Source organism: Amblyraja radiata, chromosome 9 (assembly GCF_010909765.2).
Source record: "Amblyraja radiata isolate CabotCenter1 chromosome 9, sAmbRad1.1.pri, whole genome shotgun sequence".
In the NCBI taxonomy this organism is placed as follows: Eukaryota; Metazoa; Chordata; class Chondrichthyes; order Rajiformes; family Rajidae; genus Amblyraja; species Amblyraja radiata.
The window spans coordinates 1529185-1549156 of NC_045964.1; the positions used below are offsets into that span (position 1 = coordinate 1529185).

Consider the following 19972-nt stretch of genomic DNA (forward strand, 5'->3'; position numbering starts at 1 on the left):
CGGTCGTGCTGAATTCTATCTTTAAATCAAAGCCGCAGGATGGAGAGGTCTTCTTTAACACTGTTGCTTATTCAAACATAACACTGTTGCTTATTCAAACAAACCTTCAATCAGGATTGGCTCAAGAGTAACTTGGGAGACGAACCTGGAACGTCGCAGAAATGACAAGTAAACGCAAACTTGTCATACCCGTGGGAACTCGGTTAAACTCTTGATCATACACTTGCAGTCTCGTACACAACCACGAGTGTTTCACTCGGGGTACCTCTTGTGTCAACTCGCAACGTGAGACTCAGCCTGAGGGGTTGGACAGGCTAGATGCAGGAAGATTGTTCCCGATGTCGGGGAAGTCCAGAACAAGGGGTCACAGTTTAACGATAAGGGGGACATCTTTTAGGACCGAGATGAGAAAAACATTTTTCACACAGAGAGTGGTGAACTTCTGGAATACTATGCCACAAAAGGTAGTCGAGGCCAGTATTTAAGAGGGAGTTAGATGTGGCTAAAGGGTTCAGGGGGTATGGAGAAAAGGCAGGTACAGGATTCTAAGTTGGATGATCAGCCATGATCACATTGAATGGTGGTGCAGGCTCGAAGGGCCGAATGGCCTACTCCTGCACCTATTTTCTATGTTTCTATGTTTCTATGTTTACCCAGTGTAGGGGAATCACGAACCAGAGCACGTAGTTTTAAGGTGAGGGGGAGGAAGGTTTAATAGCAAAATGAGGGGCAAGATTTTTTGCAAATAGCGTTGTAGGTGTATAGTCCGATCTCGCGGAGGAGGTAGTTGAGGCATTAATTATCACAAGGTTTCAGAAACATTTGAATAGGTGCATGGGTAAGGTATGTTCAGAGGGTTAGAAGCCACGTGCAGTAGGTGGGAATAATGCAGATGGGCTGGGCATGCTGGTAGGCATGGTCAAGTTGGTATGAATGGCCTATTTCCACGCTGTATGAATCCATGACTCTATGATTCTATGACTATGATTCTAGTTTTCCACTAATTGTTGGTAGGGTCTGCGCTTCTCTTTTGCTGCCATGATAAATTTGACATCCCTTGTCATCCACAGTGGCATCCCTCTCTTGGTATGTTAACACTTTGTGATGAAATTATCCTGATTACTTCCTCTTTATTCCAAGAAACTGCAGCCATTGCTGATCCACCGTCATTCCTGCTGCGTTTCACTATTCGGAACGTATCATGAGGTTCACCCTCAACCTTCTGAACTCCAGCGAGTACAGGCCCAGTGTCGTCAGTCTCATCACATGTTAACCCACTCATTCCTGCGATAATTCTTGTAAACATCCTCTGGAACCCTCTCCAGAGCCAGCACATCCTTTCCCAGATATTGGACCCAAAATTGCTCACAATACGCCAAATGCAGCCTGATCATCGCCTTATAGGACCTCAGCATTATTGTTTTTAAATTCTAGTCCTCATTAAATCATTGCCTTACTTACCAGCGATTCGACTTGCAAATTAACTATCTGTGATTGCTGCACCAGCACTTCTAAATTCCTTTGCATCTCCGAATTCTGGATTCTCTCCCCATTTAGACAATAGTCTACGCCCTTATTCCTACTACCAAAATCCACGGCACCATACTTTGTTACACTGTAGATCCTCTGGCACTTATCTGTCCACTCTCGCAACCAGTCCGTCGTTCTGCAGAGTCCCTGCTTTCTCTACAAAACCTGCCCCTCCACCTACTTTCGGAACAGATACACGCAACAATCGAAGGGGCCTGGTTTATTCCTGGTGAAGAATCTGGGCATCGAATTAAAAGGAGGAATTAGAGATGTATGAATTGAAAGATCAAAGTATAGTCAAGCAAAGTGTACTAAAGCAGAGGTGTATCTGACGTGTGCAACAAGGAAGGGTCGATGTACTTGAACATATTGTCGTGGGGCAGGAACAGACAAAACAATGAAGTAGTCTGAGCAGTTCTGGTTGTGGATTGCGGACATTGGGTAGAAAGAGGCAGCATCGGCTTGTGGGCGGGAGTTCACCACAGGTGATGAGATCGGCGATGGTCTGGGAAATGGGCCGCGGGTCATGGTCAGATTGTACATATGAGGAGGTGCTCGATAGAAGCTGCCTGGTCGCAGCACGGTACATGTAATTTTATTCTGCCTTTATGAATTATAGGATCTACTCTAATGTTTAGAAATGATCTAATTCTGTCGCTGTTGCAAAAGGCTGTTTTATTTTTGGATAATGTAAAAACAAATGCCGTGGAGGGTGCTGATAACGAAAGAATGAATGGTCATGAATCCCTACGCATGGAAGCCGACCGTCACACAGCTATTCATGAATCCATTTTGTTCACCAAAATGTTAATAAATCTCGGCAACAATGCACCAAACACATATGCGCAATAGATGGCGCCCAAGTCGATTACCAACTCAGACCTGCGAGGAATGCAGCGAAGTTGAATCGCTGGAGCTGAACAATATTAGCTCCACGGTATATGCCAATAATGCGCCACTCGGCTCATACGTCATTATGTAGGAACTGATATTACCGACAATAACAGCACAACATCCACCAGAGCAGAGCAGCCACTTATGGAGAACCAATCTCCGCACATTTATGTGCCACTTGCCTGTGTTTATTTGCGATCCATTCAGGTCCCGATTCCCATCTGAATTTCCATCCATGATGATCGCAGCTGCCGGGGATGGTTCGGTACAAAAAAATGACGGGATACGCGTTGATATTAGTTTCATTTCAAAAGTCATCAGCGTCTTCTCATTGAAGCATTAACACCACTATTTCCGTCAATTAAACACCTTTTTTTCCTACACTAATCCTCACATGTTTTCTCTTCTAATGCTCCCAGCAATGTATTAACAACTTTAGCTCTGCCGAACAACCGTTGATCTGAAACGTGAATTCTTACGAACGTGCCTGACTAGCGAGCAATTCTACAACATATTTTCCAAATTATTCTATTAATTTCGATGACTAAACTCGGAGGATTCAGCAGGGTGTTTCCAAGATAGCAATTCTGCATTGCTGTGAAAGTTGGCTTTGTGTTAATAACAATACATTTAGTGGCGGCGAGCTTTCGTATGTGTTTGAGAATATTTACGTCTGACAAGAGGATATGAAATGCGAATAGATGACTGTTACACTACTACCACAAAGAAGAATGATGTTTGTTATGTCTGTCTGTGTGGATGGAGAAATCGTCCAGTCAATGTGTACATAAAACATGCACCACATGTGTAAACCTATGCCTTGTGGCAAATACAATACAATACAACGATGCAATGAACGCTACGTTCCCGTTAGGAACTTTGGTTTAGAGGGCATTCAATCTTGAATGATCTCTTGTCATTCGCAATTGTAGGAACATCACCTCATATTTCGTATGCGTGGCTTACACCGCAGCGGTGTGAAAATTACCTTCTCTAACCTCAAATAGCCCTTGCATTCCGTCTCTCTCCATCGCCTCCCTGTCACAATTCTCCCTCCAGTCTTACTGCCTCTGACTACATTCTATCGCTGTCTCGCCCACTCCCCTGACATCAGTCTGAAGAAGGGTCTCAAGTTACCCATTCCTTCTCTTCAGAGATGCTGCCTCACCCGCTGAGTTATTCCATCACTTTGTGTTTATCTTGTCTTTCAAAAGTGGTCTTCGTTCAAATAAACCCACCGATATCCAGAAGGAGGCAATTTGTTTCAGTAACAGCATTAATGGTCGGTTCAGATGGACAGATGGAAGCAAGAAATAATTAGTCAGTGTGGAAACAGGGGCTTCTGCCCAACTCGCCCACACCGGCCAACAATGTCCCAGCTACCATAATCCCACTTGCCTGCGCTTGGTCCATAACCCTCGAAAAACCTGTCCTATCATAGAAACATAGAAAATAGGAGGAGGCCATTCGGCCCTTCGAGCCAGCCATTCAATGTGATCGTGGCTGATCATCCCCTATCAATAACCCGTGCCTGCCTTCTCCCCATATCCCTTGACTCCACTATCCCCTAGAGCTCTGTCTAACTCTCTCTTAAATCCATCCAGTGACTTGGCCTCCACTGCCCTCTGTAGCAGGGAATTCCATAAATTCACAACTTTCTGGGTAAAAAAGTATTTTCTCTCCTCAGTCCTAAATTACCTCCCCTTAATTCTAAGACTGTGGCCCCTGGTTCTGGACTCACCCGACATTGGGAACATATTTTCCTGCATCTGGCTTGTCCTGTCCTTTTATAATTTTATATGTTTCTATAAGATATCCCCTCATCCTTCTAAACTCCCGTGAATACAAGCCTAGTCTTTTAAATCTTTCCTCATATGACAGTACTGCCATCCCAGGGATCAATCTCGTAAATCTTGCTTCAATCACAAGGATGTCCTTCCTCAAATTAGGAGACCAAAACTGTACACAATACTCCAGATGAGGTCTCACCAGAGACATATACAACTGCAGAAGAATCTCTTTACTCCTATACCAAAATTCTCTAGTTATGAAACTGAAATCCTCTAGTTATGAAACTGAAATCCTCTTGTTATGAAACGTATCCAAGTACCTGTCCAACTATTTCTTAAACGATGGGGATAGTCCCAGCCTCAACTAAGACCTCCGACGACTTGTCCCATACACCCACCACCCGCAGAGCTAAAAAGTTACCTCTCGGATTCCTATTGAATCTTTTCCTCTTTACCTTGAACCTATGTACTCTGTTCCTCGATTCCCCTACTCTGGGTAAAAGACTCTGAGCATCTAACCGATCTATTCCACTCATGATTTTGTATACCTCTATAACCTCTCCCCTCATACTCCTACGTTCCATGTAATATAGACCCTGCCTATTCAACCTCTCCATATAGCTCACACCCTCTAGTCCTGGCAACATCCTCGTAAATATTTTCTGAACCATTTCAAGTTTGACAATATATTTCCTATAACATGGTGCCCAGAGCTGAACACAATATTATAATTGCGGTCTCACCAACGTCTTATCCAACTGCCACATGACCTCCCAACTTCTATACGACATACTCTGACTGATGAAGATCAAAGTGCCAAAAGCCTTTTTGATCAAATTATCTCCTTGCGACTCGACCTTCAAGATACTCCTCGATCCCTCTGTTCTGCAACGCAACCCAGAGGTCTACCATTTACTATGTAATTATTGCCCTTGAATCAAAATGCAACAGCTCACACGTCTATTAAATTCCATCAACCGCACACCTGGCCAATTGATTCAGATTGTGCTGCAATCGTTCACAACCATCTTCACAATCTGCAAAACCACTAACTTTTGTATCATCAGCAAACTTGCTAATCTTGCCCTGTATGGTCGCATTCAAATCATTGATGTAGATGACAAACAGTAACGGGCCCAGCACCGATCCCTGTGGCACGACACTAGTCACAGGCCACCAATCAGAGAAGCAACCTTCCACCACCTCAACTCTGCTTCCTTCCACGGAACCAATTTGTTATACATTCAAATATGTCTTCTTGGATCCCATGAGATCTAACGTCCCAGAGCAGCCTACCTTGTGGAAACTTGTTGAATGCCTTACTCAAGTCCACAGCTCTGCCTTCATCAATGTTTGTGCTTACGTCTTCAAAAATATCCATCAGATTTGTGAGACGCGACCTACCACGTACAAAACCATGCTGACTGTCCCAAATCAGCCCTTGTCCATCCAAATCCCTGTATATCCCATCCCTCAGAATACTCTCCAGTAACATACCAACTACAGATGTTAAGCTCACAGGCCTATAGTTCTCAGCATTTCCCCTGCAGCCCTTCTTGAAAAGAGGCACAACATTTGCCACCCTCCAATCCTCTGGCAACTCTCCTATATTTAATGATGACGTATACATTTCAACCAGGGCTCCCGCAATTTCCTCTCTAGTTTCCCGCAATGTTCTCGGGTATATCTGATCAGGCCCCGGAGATTTGTTCACCTTAAAACATGACAGTACCTTCAGTACATGTTTGATGGTAACCCTGACTGCTCTCATGACACTTCCAGTGACGTCTCCAATTTGCATCGTCCTACTGTCTTTCCCCTCGGTAAATACAGAAGAGAAACACTAATTCAGGAACTTGCCCACCTCCTGTAGCTCCACACAGGTGTGACCGCTGTTATTACTGAAAGGTCCCACTCTCCCTATCGTTACCACCCCCCCCCCCCCAAATGCATTAATAACATATTTTGGGATTGTCTTTCTTGCTTCCTCCGGGCCCCTTTTTGCCCTTCTGATCACCTTTTTTGTTTGCTCCTCAGTTCCAGAAACGGGTCCAGGGATCGACTTGATCCCAGCTGCCTTTACTAACGTCAAGCTTCCTTCCTTTTGACCCAAGCTTCATTACGTTTGCCTGCTTGGCCATTAACCATAACAGGGACGTACACATCCTGAACTCTCTTAAACACTCGTCTAAAAATATCCAACTTATCCGATGTTCCTTTCCCCTCAAATAACCTGCTCCAGTCAACTTGAGCGAAACCTTCTCTCATATCCTCAAAGTTGTCCTTATCCCAAATGAGCATTTTAACACGTGGACCCTCTCCGTCCTGATCCATAACTATCTTAAACCTAATCGAACTGTGGTCACTTTTCCCAAAAGGCTCCTCCACGCACACACACTCCATTAACTTGTCCTCCCCAAATTCCCAATACTAGATCCATTGTTGCCCCCTCACGTGTGAGGGCATCCACACACTGTTTAAGAAAATTAGCATGAACATTTATGAGGAATTGCACCCCATCAACATCCTTCACGCTATGATTTTACCCAGTCTATGTTGGGAATGTTGAAATCCCCTACTATAGCAACCTTTTTGAACGGCAGCTGTCTGCAATCTCCCGGCACATTTGCTCTTCTGTTGCCCGTTAAATATTTGGGGGTCTGTAGTAAACCCCCAACAAGGTGATCAATCTGTGGTTACACAGACTTTCGCACATATTGTGCATGTGCTGAGATTGCATCATAATTTGGATGATGACGTCAACGAGTGTAGAATATAGAATTATATGAGAGACTCTGTTCTTGTGCAAGAGAAGAGTGAAGAGCAACATTAATTCTTCATCATGCCCACTTCAACGTTCACTACCTCCAGAGCGACCAAGAAGTACTGATGCAGTGATAAGCCGCAAGAGGCCTAAAAACGATCTAAAGGATGTGAAGAATGGTGCGAGATGAATTTTTACACTCAGGAATGTGATATGATACATTTTACGGAAAATAGTAAGGAGAGATAACGGAGGCAAAGGTAGACATTTCTGAGGCAGGTATATAAACAGAGGGTTTGGTAATGTTGCATTTTTGATGCCGTGATATTGATGTAGAAGAATTGAAAGCAGGGATTTCATGTATCCATGTTTATCCAGCGCTGATTAGATCAATACATTGCTTACACTTGAATGTTTCGGTCAAATTTTCCCTCACCCTTTCCATATTACCCACTGCGCGTGCAACGCTTTCTCCCAATATACCTCCCCACTTCCCCACTTCCCGTTTCTCTTTTTGATTTGAAGCCAGATCCATATACTTCCCTTGATTTATATTCACTCCTCTTCGCTAAATATTTAATTTCCATTTGCCTGCATTTCATCTCTAGCCTTGGCCGCTCAATTACCAACGTAATCCCTCTCACCGGTATCTATTTGTCGCACCTTGCCCCGCCACTCACCCCACCTCTTTTTCACCTTTCTCTTCCACTTCGCTCAGCGTCCAGTATCTTACCGTTGCCTAAATGATCTTTCCACGTATGCTGCCTGACACGGTGAATTACTCCAGCACTTTAGGTGTGGTTGAATATTCTGGCGTCTGCAGTTATTTTGCAGTTTATCTGCAATTTATCCCCATCCATCACCAAATTCATGCCCGTGGGTGAAGGCCCCAGAAAGGGTATGAATCGAATCCGTCAAGTGGTTCCAAGGGAAAAGGGCAAACGTCAGGCTTGGTTAGACAAGTGGAGTATAATCCATGCATAGTGAAGGATTTGATAGAAACATAGAAACATAGAAAGTAGGTGCGAGAGTAGACCACCAGGTCCGTCGAGCCCGCACCGCCATTCGCTCATGGCTGAACACTAAACAGACACACTTACCCACAAACAGTAGACACAAGACACAGAACACAAGACACTACCCTCCCCTTTATACCGCTATCACCCCTCTCCACCCCAAGAACCTCGCGATCTCCTGGGGGAGGCAAAAAACCGGATAAAAACCCAGGTCCAATTCGGGAAAAAAATCCGGGAAATTCCTCTCCGACCCCAATCCAGGCGATCGACACTTGTCCAGGAGATCACTCAGGTCTTACTATACTGATCATGGTGTACGGCGGCAGAACGTGATTTGTTGGGGCTAATAGTGGGGAATATATACCACCCATGTAGTGCTCGAGGCAAGGACTAGATGGTTAGAATAATGTTGGGCAAAACGGATGATGCGAGAAAAAGCTTGCTCAGAAATGGTAAAATAAGTGATCCGGAAGCTACTGCCTGAAAGACAATAGACAATAGGTGCAGGAGCAGGCTATTATGAACTTCAGGCCAGCACCGCCATTCACTTTGATCATCCACAATCAGTACTGCGTACCTGGCTTCTCCCCATATCCCTTGATTCCGCTATCTTTAAGAGCTCTATGCAACTCCCTCTTGAAAGCATCCCAATAATTGATTTCCACTGCCTTCTGAGGCAGATAATTCCACAAGTTCACAACTCTCTGGGTGAAAATAAAATTCCTCATCTCCGTTCTAAATAGCCTACCCCTTATTCATAAACTGTGGCCACTGGTTTTGGAGTCCCCCAACATCGGGAACATGTTTCCTGCCTCTAGCGTGTCCAATCTCTTAATAATCTAATATGATTCAATAAGATCCCTTCTAATCCTTCCAAATGACAGCGTATACAAGCCCAGCTGCTCCAATCTATCAACATACGAGAGTCTAGCCATCCCGAGATTTAACCTTGTGAACCTACGCTGAACTCCCTCAATAACAGTAATGTCCTTCCTCGAATTTGGAGACCAATACTGCACACAATACTCTGGGTGTAGTCTCACTGGGGCCCTATACAACTGCCGAAGGACCTCTTTGCTCCTATGCTCAACTTTTCTTGTTGTGAAGGCCAACATTCCATTAGCTTCCTTCACTTGAAGCACCTGCATGCTTACTTTCAGTGACAGAAGAAGGACACCCAGATCTTATTGTACTTCCCCTTTTCCTAACTTGACACCATTCAGATAATAATCTGCCTTCCTGTTCTTGCCAAGAAAATGGATAACAGCACATTTATACACATGATACTGCACCTGTCATGCATCTGCCCATTCCCCAACCTGTCCAAGTCACCCTGCATCCACATAGCATCCTCCTAACAATTCACACTGCCACCCAGCTTTGTGTCATCTGCAAATTTGCTAATGATTCTTTTAATCCCTTCATCCAAATCATTAATATATATTGTAAATCGGTGCGGTCCCATCAACGGGCCTTAAGATACCCCACTAGTCATTACCTGCTATTCTGAAAGGGACACGTTAATCCCTACTCTTTGTTTCCTGTCAACCAATCTTCTATCCATGTTAGCACCCTACTCCCAATACCATGCACTCTAATTTGGCCCACTAATCTCCTACGTAGGACCTTATCTAAGGCTTTATGATAATCCATGTATGCTACATCCACTACCTCATCTTTTCTCCCCGTATTGCCTTTTGTAGTTATCTTCTGTTGCTCTTTAAAGGATACCCAATCCGCTGGCTACCCGCTCATCCTTGCTGTGTGATACATCTTGTCTTTCATTTTTATACTGTACTTGACTTCCCTTGTCAGCCACGATCGCCATTTCTCCTCTAAGAATATGTCCTCCTCTTAGGAATTAACTGATCCATAACGTCTTTATTATTCCCAGAATTATCTGCCATTGTTGTTCCACAGTCATTCCTGCTAGGGTCTCTTTCCAATCAACTTTGGCCAGGTCCTCCCTCATGGCTCCATAGTCCCCTTTGCATTACTGTAATATTGTCACTTCCGATTTTCCCTTCTCCCGCTCAAATTGTAGATTAAAACTTATCATATTATAGTTACTATTTCCTATTGACTCCTTACCTCGAGTCCCCTTAACAAATCCAGTGCATTCCATAACACTAAATACAGAATTGCCTTCTCACTAGTAGGCTCCAGTACAAGCTGCTCTAAGAATCCATCTTGGATACACATGACAAACTCCCTTTCTTGGATTCCAGGAGCAATCTGATTTTTCCAGTCTACCTGAATGTCGCAATCTCCCAAAACCACCGTAGTATTACCTTTGCGACATGCCAATTTTAACTCTTGATTCAACTTGCACCAGGCTACTGTTTGGGGGCCTGTAGATAACTCTCATTAGGGTATTTTTACCATTACAATTCCTCAGTTCTACCCTTACTGACTCGACATTTCCTGATTCTATGTCTCCCCTCACTAGGGATTGTATTTCATTACTTACCAACAGAGCTACCTCACCCACTCTGCTCATCTGTTTGTCTTTTCGATAGGATGTTTACCCTTGAATATTCCATTCCCAGCCCAAGCCCTCTTGCAGCCACATCTCTCTAATTCCCACAACATCATACTTGCCAATTTCTAACTGAGCCTCATGCTCATCCACTTTATTTCTTATACTTCGTGCTTTCATATATGCTACTTTTAATCCATTATTCACCTCGCCTTTCACATCGATTCCTATGGCCATACTCTCCTATCCCTTCTTCTTGATTTTTCTGCCCCGTTAATACTGGTGTCTTTCTTTTGGATATCGGGGAAATGGATGCGATTCGTGTGTTGAGGAGAGGGTTGTGATGTTGAGAGATTAGAATGTGAGCGTGATTTTAGGCAATATCTAAAATGATGACAGGCATAGATAGGTTAGATAGCCAGTCAAATACTAGATAACAAATGTTTCACGTGATCTGACAAGTAATAGCTTGATACATGTGAATAGTGATGATTGGAATGATTAAATGTGATATTTCTGCACATTATTCAACCATGACTGATGTATTTCTCTCTCTGCAAACCCCATTCTCCCTCCTTCTCCCAATAACCGCTGACACCTATACGAATCACAAATCTATCTATCTCTGCCTTAAAAATATCCATTAAAATATCCATATCCACAGTCTTCTGTGGCAAATAATTCCACATATTCACGGCCCTCTGACTAAAGACATTTCTCCTCAACTTCTTGCTAAATGAACATCCATTAATTCTGAGGCTATGATCTCTAGTCCTGGTGAAACCATACTCTCCAGATCCTCTCTATCCAAGCCTTTCACTATTCGGTAGGTATCAATTAGCCCCCCTCCACTCATTCTTCTAAACTCCAGCGAGTACAGGCCCACTGCCTACAAGCGCTTATCATAGGTTAATCTACTCATTCCTGGGATCATTCTTGGAAAGATCCTCGGGTCCATCTCCCACTTGAAACTTAATGCTAGCATTGAGTTTAGGTTTCTGGAATGCAGTGTCAATGGGGATGGTCGCATCGGTTTTAAATATATAAGAGGTATTTTGCTTAAAACAGGATCGGGGGGTGGTGGAGCTATAAGGAATTTGTAGAGCAGATGGGTTACATTCGTTGTCAGAACGGACATCGTGGGGAAAAGCACCTGTTCATTTGTAGTGGTGTTCCTTGTCCTGTTCCGTTGTTGCAGTGTTCATTCGTCGAATGAGGAAGCTGATGTCGGTATGAATGTCTTTATTTAATCATTTAGTAATGCCATAATCTATTAATATTTCTCTTGTTGTTACAACTTCATAACCTCCTTCGACCAACAAATCCAAAATATCTTCTCCCCTTCCTTGATTGACTCACCCATATTCTGAGCACGTGTTCTTGACACAACAGCTGCGGACTTATTAATCCTACATCTACGCTAGCAAGCTACTGAAAATTTGTCACATTTGCACAGACCATAACCCCTCCATCTAAATTCATGTTAGTCCTCTTTCTGATCAATCTTTCATAACTGTATAATTCCCTATCCTCCCTAATATGCCCTTCGTTTTTTTTTGCCATTGAGTTGAAGTGCTACACATGCAATGTGAATTTTCCTTTTTCCACTCACACAACCTAGCTTGTACAGTTCCTTCCAACACGACTGATGTTGTATCTTAAATTTGCATACGCTTCTGAATTTTCCTTTGACTTTTCGTTCGCTAGAAAACCATTGGTGCACTCATTCACAAGCGAGTCTTAGTCAGTGTAAAATGCATATTAAAAGAAGCAACATTGAAATATGCAATCCTAAAATATGCATGTATTGTATCACCGGGACTTACAGAATACACTGTAGACCTCTTTATGTTGCACCCGTCTTTTCTTACAACAAATCCTAAGATACCACATCTTCCTAATTGTCTAGTGTACCAGCTCGTATCAGTCCATAATTCATGTACATGTCCATGAACATCTCCTAATTACAGTCGTTTTTTTTTTTAATATATCCCGATCAAACACAAATCTTTTCTCAATGCAAGAACTCCTAAAGAATTACCCCAACGCCTTAACTATACCATGTACGTCCAGATATTTTTAAATTCCATTCTGTACAGGAAGGTTCCAAGGGCCATTTGGATGCTCGAACATAGACGCATTCAGTGCTGCTGATTTAACACTTTCCTACATTTGACGAAGAATTTCCCCACTAATTGGGCGGCATCGTGTCGTGGCTGTTGAGTTGCTCCCTCAGTGCCAGAGACGATGTCTTAGTGACGGCAACAATCTCAAACTCAATTTAGAAACGGCACCAATCCTCACAGATGAGATAACGATTTTCTAGTGCCGTTTCCAACATTGTCTATTGCTTTAGGCGCACCAACTACATCAGCAAGACCAAGTAAGGTTTTTGGGTGAACACTTTCTCTCTGTCGGAAGGTGGCTGCTGGTGTTCCCATTTGTGAGCAATTCAATCTCCCTTCCACTTCCCATTCTGAATTTTCTTTCCACCACTTGTACAAGAAGGATGAAATGTACTGGAACGTCAGGAATAATTGATTGATATTAAATTGCTGAGGATGTTTGAAGAGTAGAGTGATGAAATCCGGTTACTGATTAGCATATTTGCCTTAAATGGTATCAAATCGCACCGGCTGCTTATCTGCATCCTCCAGTACTAACTGCCCCATTGCTATCAATGAGTATATTCCTTACTTTGGTCACCAAGTGAACATTCCACCGATTATATCTCTTCTTCGATTTATCCAGATACATATCGCATCTCCTCTTTGATTTAAATATTTTTATTTGAATTTCACAGCAATTTGCATACATACAATGATAACAGACAGTGACAGTCAAGGCCTAATTGTGCAACAGTATGTAAGCGACCGTCAAAGCCCTTACCCATACCCACCTTCAACCCACCCGAATCAGGTCGGAACCAAACGGGGACAAACAACACTCGCATACATACACATCCACACAAATATGGTAAGATAAACGAAACAAAAAGTAATAAAATAAATAAATAAACAAATAAAATAAAATAAAATTAAAAAGGGGTCACTAATAACAGTAAATAAGTAAATAATTAAATAAATAAGGGTGGGAAGTGGTGGGGGGGTTAAGGGGAGAGCAGCTGCAGTAGAGCAGTACAATGGTGGAGAGCACTCATTCCTCTTCCGAGTCCGGGGACAAGTTGAGAGAGTTAACAAGTTCCAAGAAAGGGTTCCATGTATCTAGGAATGTATTGGTAGAGCCTTTGAGAGAGAAGCTAAGTTTTTCAAGCTTTAAATTGTAAAGCACCTCCTTAATCCAGCGGGCGTGTGTCGGGGGACAGGTGAGCCTCCAGTTAAGCTAGATCAGTCTCCGGGCTAACAAGGTTGTAAAAGCTAGGACCCATTTCACCGCAACAGAGAGGTTGGTGTTGGGAGGGGTACCGAAAATGGCTGACAGTGGGTTTGGAGGAATAGTCTGGCCGTAGGCTCTGCTTATCAAGTCGAAAGCACTCCTCCAAAAGGCTGCTAGCTTAGGGCAAGACCAAAACATATGGCTATGGTTGGCAGGAGTTTGATTACATCTGTTGCAGGTGTCCCTAACAGCGGGGTAAATTCTAGATAATCTTGCATTTGTGTAGTGGACTTTGTGAAGGACTTTGCATTGGATTAGGCCATGACGGGCACATATGGAGGAAGAATGGATCAAATCCAAGGCAGTCCCATTGCAGGTCTGTTAGTTTCGTATTCAGCTCGCCCTCCCACGCAGCTTTTAATGAGGTATGAGGTTTCAATATAACCGACCCTAACAAGTTATACAAAACAGAGATGCATTTCTTCCGGTTGGGATCTAGAGCTAAGATGATATCGGTCAGGGCTTCAGGGGGGCGATTTGGGAAATGGGGGAATGTCTTCTTCACAAAATCCCTAATCTGGAAAAAACGAAAAAGGTGGGAGTTTGGGAGGCTATAGTTGGACGAGAGCTCCGCAAAAGACGAAAAGATGCCATCCTTGTATAGGTTTTTGATACTACTGATACCGTTGCTATGCCAGGTTTTGAATGCGTGGTCTGTACTTGAAGGTTTAAAGATGTGGTTTTTAAGCAGTGGGGTCAAGATGGAAGGGCCTTGTAAACCGAAGTTTTTCCTGAGTTGACTCCATATCTTGAGCGAGATGGACGCAATTGGGCCTGCACCCACAGATGTTATAGGAAGGGGGAGTTGGGAGCATAGGACAGACCGCAACGGGAGATGTGAACTCGCCTTTTCCATGTGTACCCAAGTCGGTAGGTGGTCGCAATCATCATTCATCCAATACAGGAGTTTTTGCAAGTTAGCTGCCCAATAGTATCGCCTAAAGTCAGGAAGTGCCAAACCGCCGTCACTCTTAGGAGATTGCAGTATCGCCTTTCGGATTCTAGCCGGTTTGCTACCCCATTAAAATTTAGATATTGTCCTTTCTAATTCATAAAAAAAAGATTTAGTGATAAGTATAGGGACGTGCTGGAAAAGATACAGGAATTTGGGTAGGACGACCATCTTGACCAGATTTATCCGGCCCACGAGGGATAGCGGTAAAACTGACCAGCGGTCAAAATCTCTTTCAGCTTTCTCAACCAGAGGCAGAAAGTTTGTGCGGAACATATCAGATAAGGGTGTTGTGGCGCATCTCCTCTTTGAAGCAATCCAAGCAACATTTTCCTTACTGTGTCGTTCTGTTTAGGGGTATTTTCTGATTGCAAATTTCCAGCATTTATTTTGGTATTATTTCCTGTTTTATTAATAGATTTTCGATATAGAATCAATTTAGGCATAAATACGCTCTTCAGGCCCTCTCCCTCTCGCTTTGCGTTCTAAAGCTCGAGGAATATGAAGAAATTGCAAACTCATGGAAGCTCCAATTTGATGTTATTCGGCAAATTAATTTTTGCAATGAAGGAAACTGATAAACAGCATTTCAACACAATTGAACATATTCATAAATTTGCTATTAATGTGCTTCTCATAATAGTTCTTTTGACGACTTTACCGTCAACCGCTCATTATATATTAACCTAATCATTACCTGGATCATTGCCATAAAACTCCTATGTACCCTCTACAACGCCAGCACATGCTTCCTCAGATATGGGGCAAAGACTGCTCATAATGCTCCAAATGTGGCCTATTCAGTGCGTTATAAAGTCTCAATATTAAAGCTTTGCTTTATATTCAAGTCTCCTCGTAATAAACGCTAACTTTGCATTTGCCTTTCCGCGGCAGCTGTCCCGCAACACAAATCTCCTGCATAGATAGGCGTAGGCACGATACTCTTGTTAACTTTAGTGAGCCAGATAGGTTTCTTTCTACAGTATTCCACAATGGGGGCAGTGGAGCCTCTGGCCCGGACATGCCGACTAACAGCAATACATGCTCTCATATTAGTCGAAATGCCTTGTCATTTATGCCAGGTTACTGCCAGGAAAGGACTTCCACATATGTCTGCCTTCAACTTCAATAACGAGGAAACACATATTGATATTTTCTCGATGGATTGGTATGCTTGTTTGGTGTCATTAATGAACCTTTACATGAGAGTACACCATACAAGGAAATATTGGATCAATCTTGCCAATGCGGCATGTAATCGTGGAGAAATTAATTGAGAGGCGACAGTGGAGGGAAAATATGTAATTAAAATGCATTCATTAGTTGTCAAATAGATACAGCCTAGTTTGTTGAGTAAAGGACGTTGTACTGTTCCTGCCCGAACGATTCTACAAATGGAAAGATTTATATGATGCCTGAGGACTGCAAAATTGCAAATAGCTTTAAAAACAATCGAATCCACCGGGTCATGAATTTATTACCTTAAATGCGCAAGAATTTAGGTCCTTTTGATGCCGATTCTCTGATTGTTCGTTGCAAGCCAACAATATTTTGTGTGTCACAGATTGGTCTGGTTGCTGTAGTGTGGGACCCGGTGTCTGAGCGATAGCAACTGGCTTCCGACAGAGTGAATATCAATGCCCGCATTTCTCAGAACAAGAACCAGTCTTTCTGTTGAAAATAAAAGGAATGGATTTCGCAATTCACTGTAACATGATCTCTCAAGGAAGTTGGTTCAAGATTATATGTAACACCTCTTTTTCTCCTGCACAGAATGACAGTATCTGCGATACAAATTTACAAACAACGTCCTGCATTTCCAGTTGCGCTAAAAGATGGCGGTTTAATGCCCCTGACCAATGTGTTTGTCGAGCATTTACTGGAAGTCGCTGCCACCCGTGGATCACCTTAGATGACGAGACTTATGTCGATGTCATTGCTTTTGTGCAAGGTGATTTCCGCACGGGATCCGAATGTCGAAATGCAGAAGGCAGCAAATGCATTTTACACTGTTTAAACATAATTATGTAATGTTCCAGTCCTCCACCGAATTCGCTTTACAGGCCGATCAATGCTAACTACTGCCATTAAGAACTGGTTATCCTGAATGCGTTGTCCAGCACTGTAAAACGTATTCTATTATCGTATCGTTTACTTTTTACATGAGCAATACTCGACATAAGGCAACATTATCAAACTGCAATCTAAATTGTTAAGTACGATCGAGAAATGGAAAGTCTTTGAGCAGAGAATGTTTTTTAAATTGCAAAATAGACTATATTCAAGTAATATATATATACAATACAGCAACCGTGCAAAAAAAATCGTCCGACATTCTCGGAGGCTATACATTCAATGCTGTATACACACATTGCACAATATTCACAAGTTTATCCCTCACACTTGCCACTCATGTGGCCCATTGGCATGGAATGCCTTCCCCTATTTTGAGTGGCATCTCCACCACAACCTGCTACACATGTCCAGCAGCAGAAAGACCCTAGACAGTGGTCCTCCCACACAGAGTATTGGCGTTGCCTGCACCAAGCTTCAACGCATCGTTCAGCACCTACTCCTGCAGTCTGCAGCGGGGCAGTCTGCGACATTTCCATGTCACTTCTCTTATGCTCACGTCCTTTCTGATGGACTCGGCAAAAGGTTCAATACATCAGACAAACAAGACAGGGGAGAGAGGGCAATACTTCCTGACTCCAGACCTGACGGGGAAGCTGTCTGATTCCAACCCATTGGTTTGGACTGCACTACAGATATCGGTGTAGAGCAGTTGAATCCAATTCCTGATTCCCTCCCCAAAGCCCATTTTGGAGAGCATGTCCCTCATGTACGTGTGCGATATCCTGTCGAAGACCTTCTCCTGGTCCAAGCTGTCTAGGCAGGCATTCACCCATCTGTCCTGCACGTAGGCAATGGTATCTTTCATTTGTTTTAAATTTCAAAATATACTTTATTTAGGTATTAAATGGGTTAAATCCCCAACCAGAGAAGCTCATTTTTATCCTTGACCATACACAGAATGTCTCGCTGCCAGGCGAGGAAGACCTGGACTGGGAGTGTCCGTGGTTCAGTGTCAAGAGAGATTACCACATTGCCGATTGCATTAAATCTCACAGAACGGCAGGTTCGCGGCACGGAAAAGATCAGACTAGGGGAGGAGGTGGCAAAATACAAAATATAGGCATTATCCTTACCTCGTAGACGTAAATCGTTTCTGTCTGCATTTCCGTGTGGCCGTTGGTCTTTGCTATCTATTTCCAGCCCATCAGTGAAACGTCCTTGTATAATTTTAGCCACTAACAAGCTACGAACCAGATCTGCTCTTTGTTCTGGAATGTGCGGACCTTTGGTGTGAACGGTGGTTTCAAGTTAAACATTGCCCAACTGCTCCTGCCGAGGAGCGGCCTCTCTGCTGAAATCAAATCAAACCGGTTTGGCAACTTACGCACATTTCAACCAAAGATCTTATATAAATAAGATCTTTGACTTCAACTCTAAACAAGCATGGCCATTACCTTTGCTGAAATCACTTAATTAGAAGTGGGGTTACAACGAAGAAACACATTTAATGTCATAGTTCCATTCGTAGATTTTGTTTACTGTTTAACGTCGGCAGTCCTCCTCTACAATTTGTTGAACATTATTAACCAATAAAGTAGCTTTTGGTATTGAAATGCTTGTGAGGGCTCCTGATTAGACCAGGATGTTAAAAATTTCCACAACTCCTACAGCAAGTTTCCACCAGATAATTCCTGGATATTCGTCTCTTCTCCCATGGAAAAGAAATTGACGAATAAAACGGTCAATTCGATATTTTTTATGGAAAACTCAGATTCCCTGTTAATTCATTGCCTATTGGCCTGAATTGATATTTTAACCATATAACCATATAACAATTACAGCACGGAAACAGGCCATCTCGACCCTTCTAGTCCGTGCCGAACACGTATTCTCCCCTAGTCCCATATACCTGCACTCAGACCATAACCCTCCATTCCTTTCCCGTCCATATAACTATCCAATTTATTTTTAAATGTTACAAACGAACCTGCCTCCACCACCTTCGCTGGAAGCTCATTCCACACAGCTACCACTCTCTGTAAAGAAGTTCCCTCTCATGTTACCCCTAAACTTCTGTCCCTTAATTCTCAAGTCATGTCCCCTTGTTTGAATCTTCCCTACTCTCAGTGGGAAAAGCTTATCTACGCCAACTCTGTCTATCCCTATCATCATTTTAAAGACCTCTATCGTCCCCCCTTAAACTTCTGGGCTCCAAAGACTGTGCACAGTTATTCCCAGGTCCCTCTGTTCACCTGCATTCTTCAATTCCCTACCATTTACCATGTACGTCCTATTTTGATTTGTCCTGCCAAGATGTAGCACCTCAAACTTATCAGCATTAAACTCCATCTGCCATCTTTCAGCCCACTCTTCCAACTGGCATAAATCTCTCTGTAGACTTTGAAAATCTACTTCATTATCACAACCTCACCTACCTTAGTATCATCTGCACACTTACTAATCCAATTTACCACACCATCATCCAGATCATTGATGTAAATGACAAACAACAGTGGACCCAACACAGATCCCTGTGGCACCCCACTAGTCACTGGCCTCCAACCTGAAAAACAGCCATCCACCATTACTCTTTGGCATCTCCCATTCAGCCACTGTTGAATCCATCTTGCTACTCCACCATTAATACCCAACAATTGAACCTTCTTAACCAACCTTCCGTGAGGAACCTTGTCAAAGGCCCTACTGAAGTCCATTTTACATTCAACAGTCCTTCAAAAGTAATCAGACGAATTATTTAACTCGGCTGCATCTTCTTTTGAAATTGTATGCCGTTCCTTGCGATCTCACCACATTGCAGTGTACCACTATGTGGAGCGCAGATAAAGTTAACGCTCGCAGCTTTTTTCAACAATGGAGAAGAGTCCAAAACTAAAGGGCACAGGATTAAGATGATAGGTAAGTCCCAACAATTAACATACCGACAGGTTTAGAAAAGCGAGCAGAGGCGTTAAATGGGGATTGTAAACGGCGGAACAACATCAGTGAATCAGCGCAAGCTGCTAAAAAGAAAAAGATCTTGCATGTCACTGGTAGTAAAAATAGAAAGAATTTCAA

The 19972-nt window shown here is 43.0% G+C and overlaps 1 protein-coding gene across 1 annotated transcript in view; it reads right to left on the reverse strand.

Annotated features, from left to right (window-relative positions):
* LOC116977284 (NACHT, LRR and PYD domains-containing protein 3-like) overlaps positions 1-19972 on the reverse strand; it is a gene marked incomplete at its 3' end in the record, with an annotated part of 106815 nt that overhangs the window by 64269 nt on the left and 22574 nt on the right. The window contains exons 2-4 of the mRNA XM_033027780.1: positions 18031-18248; positions 16304-16492; positions 2607-2688 (exon numbers count right to left, since the gene is read on the reverse strand). Of these exons, the coding sequence (XP_032883671.1) occupies positions 2607-2661 (55 nt within the window). The remainder of the gene's footprint in view (positions 1-2606; positions 2689-16303; positions 16493-18030; positions 18249-19972) is intronic.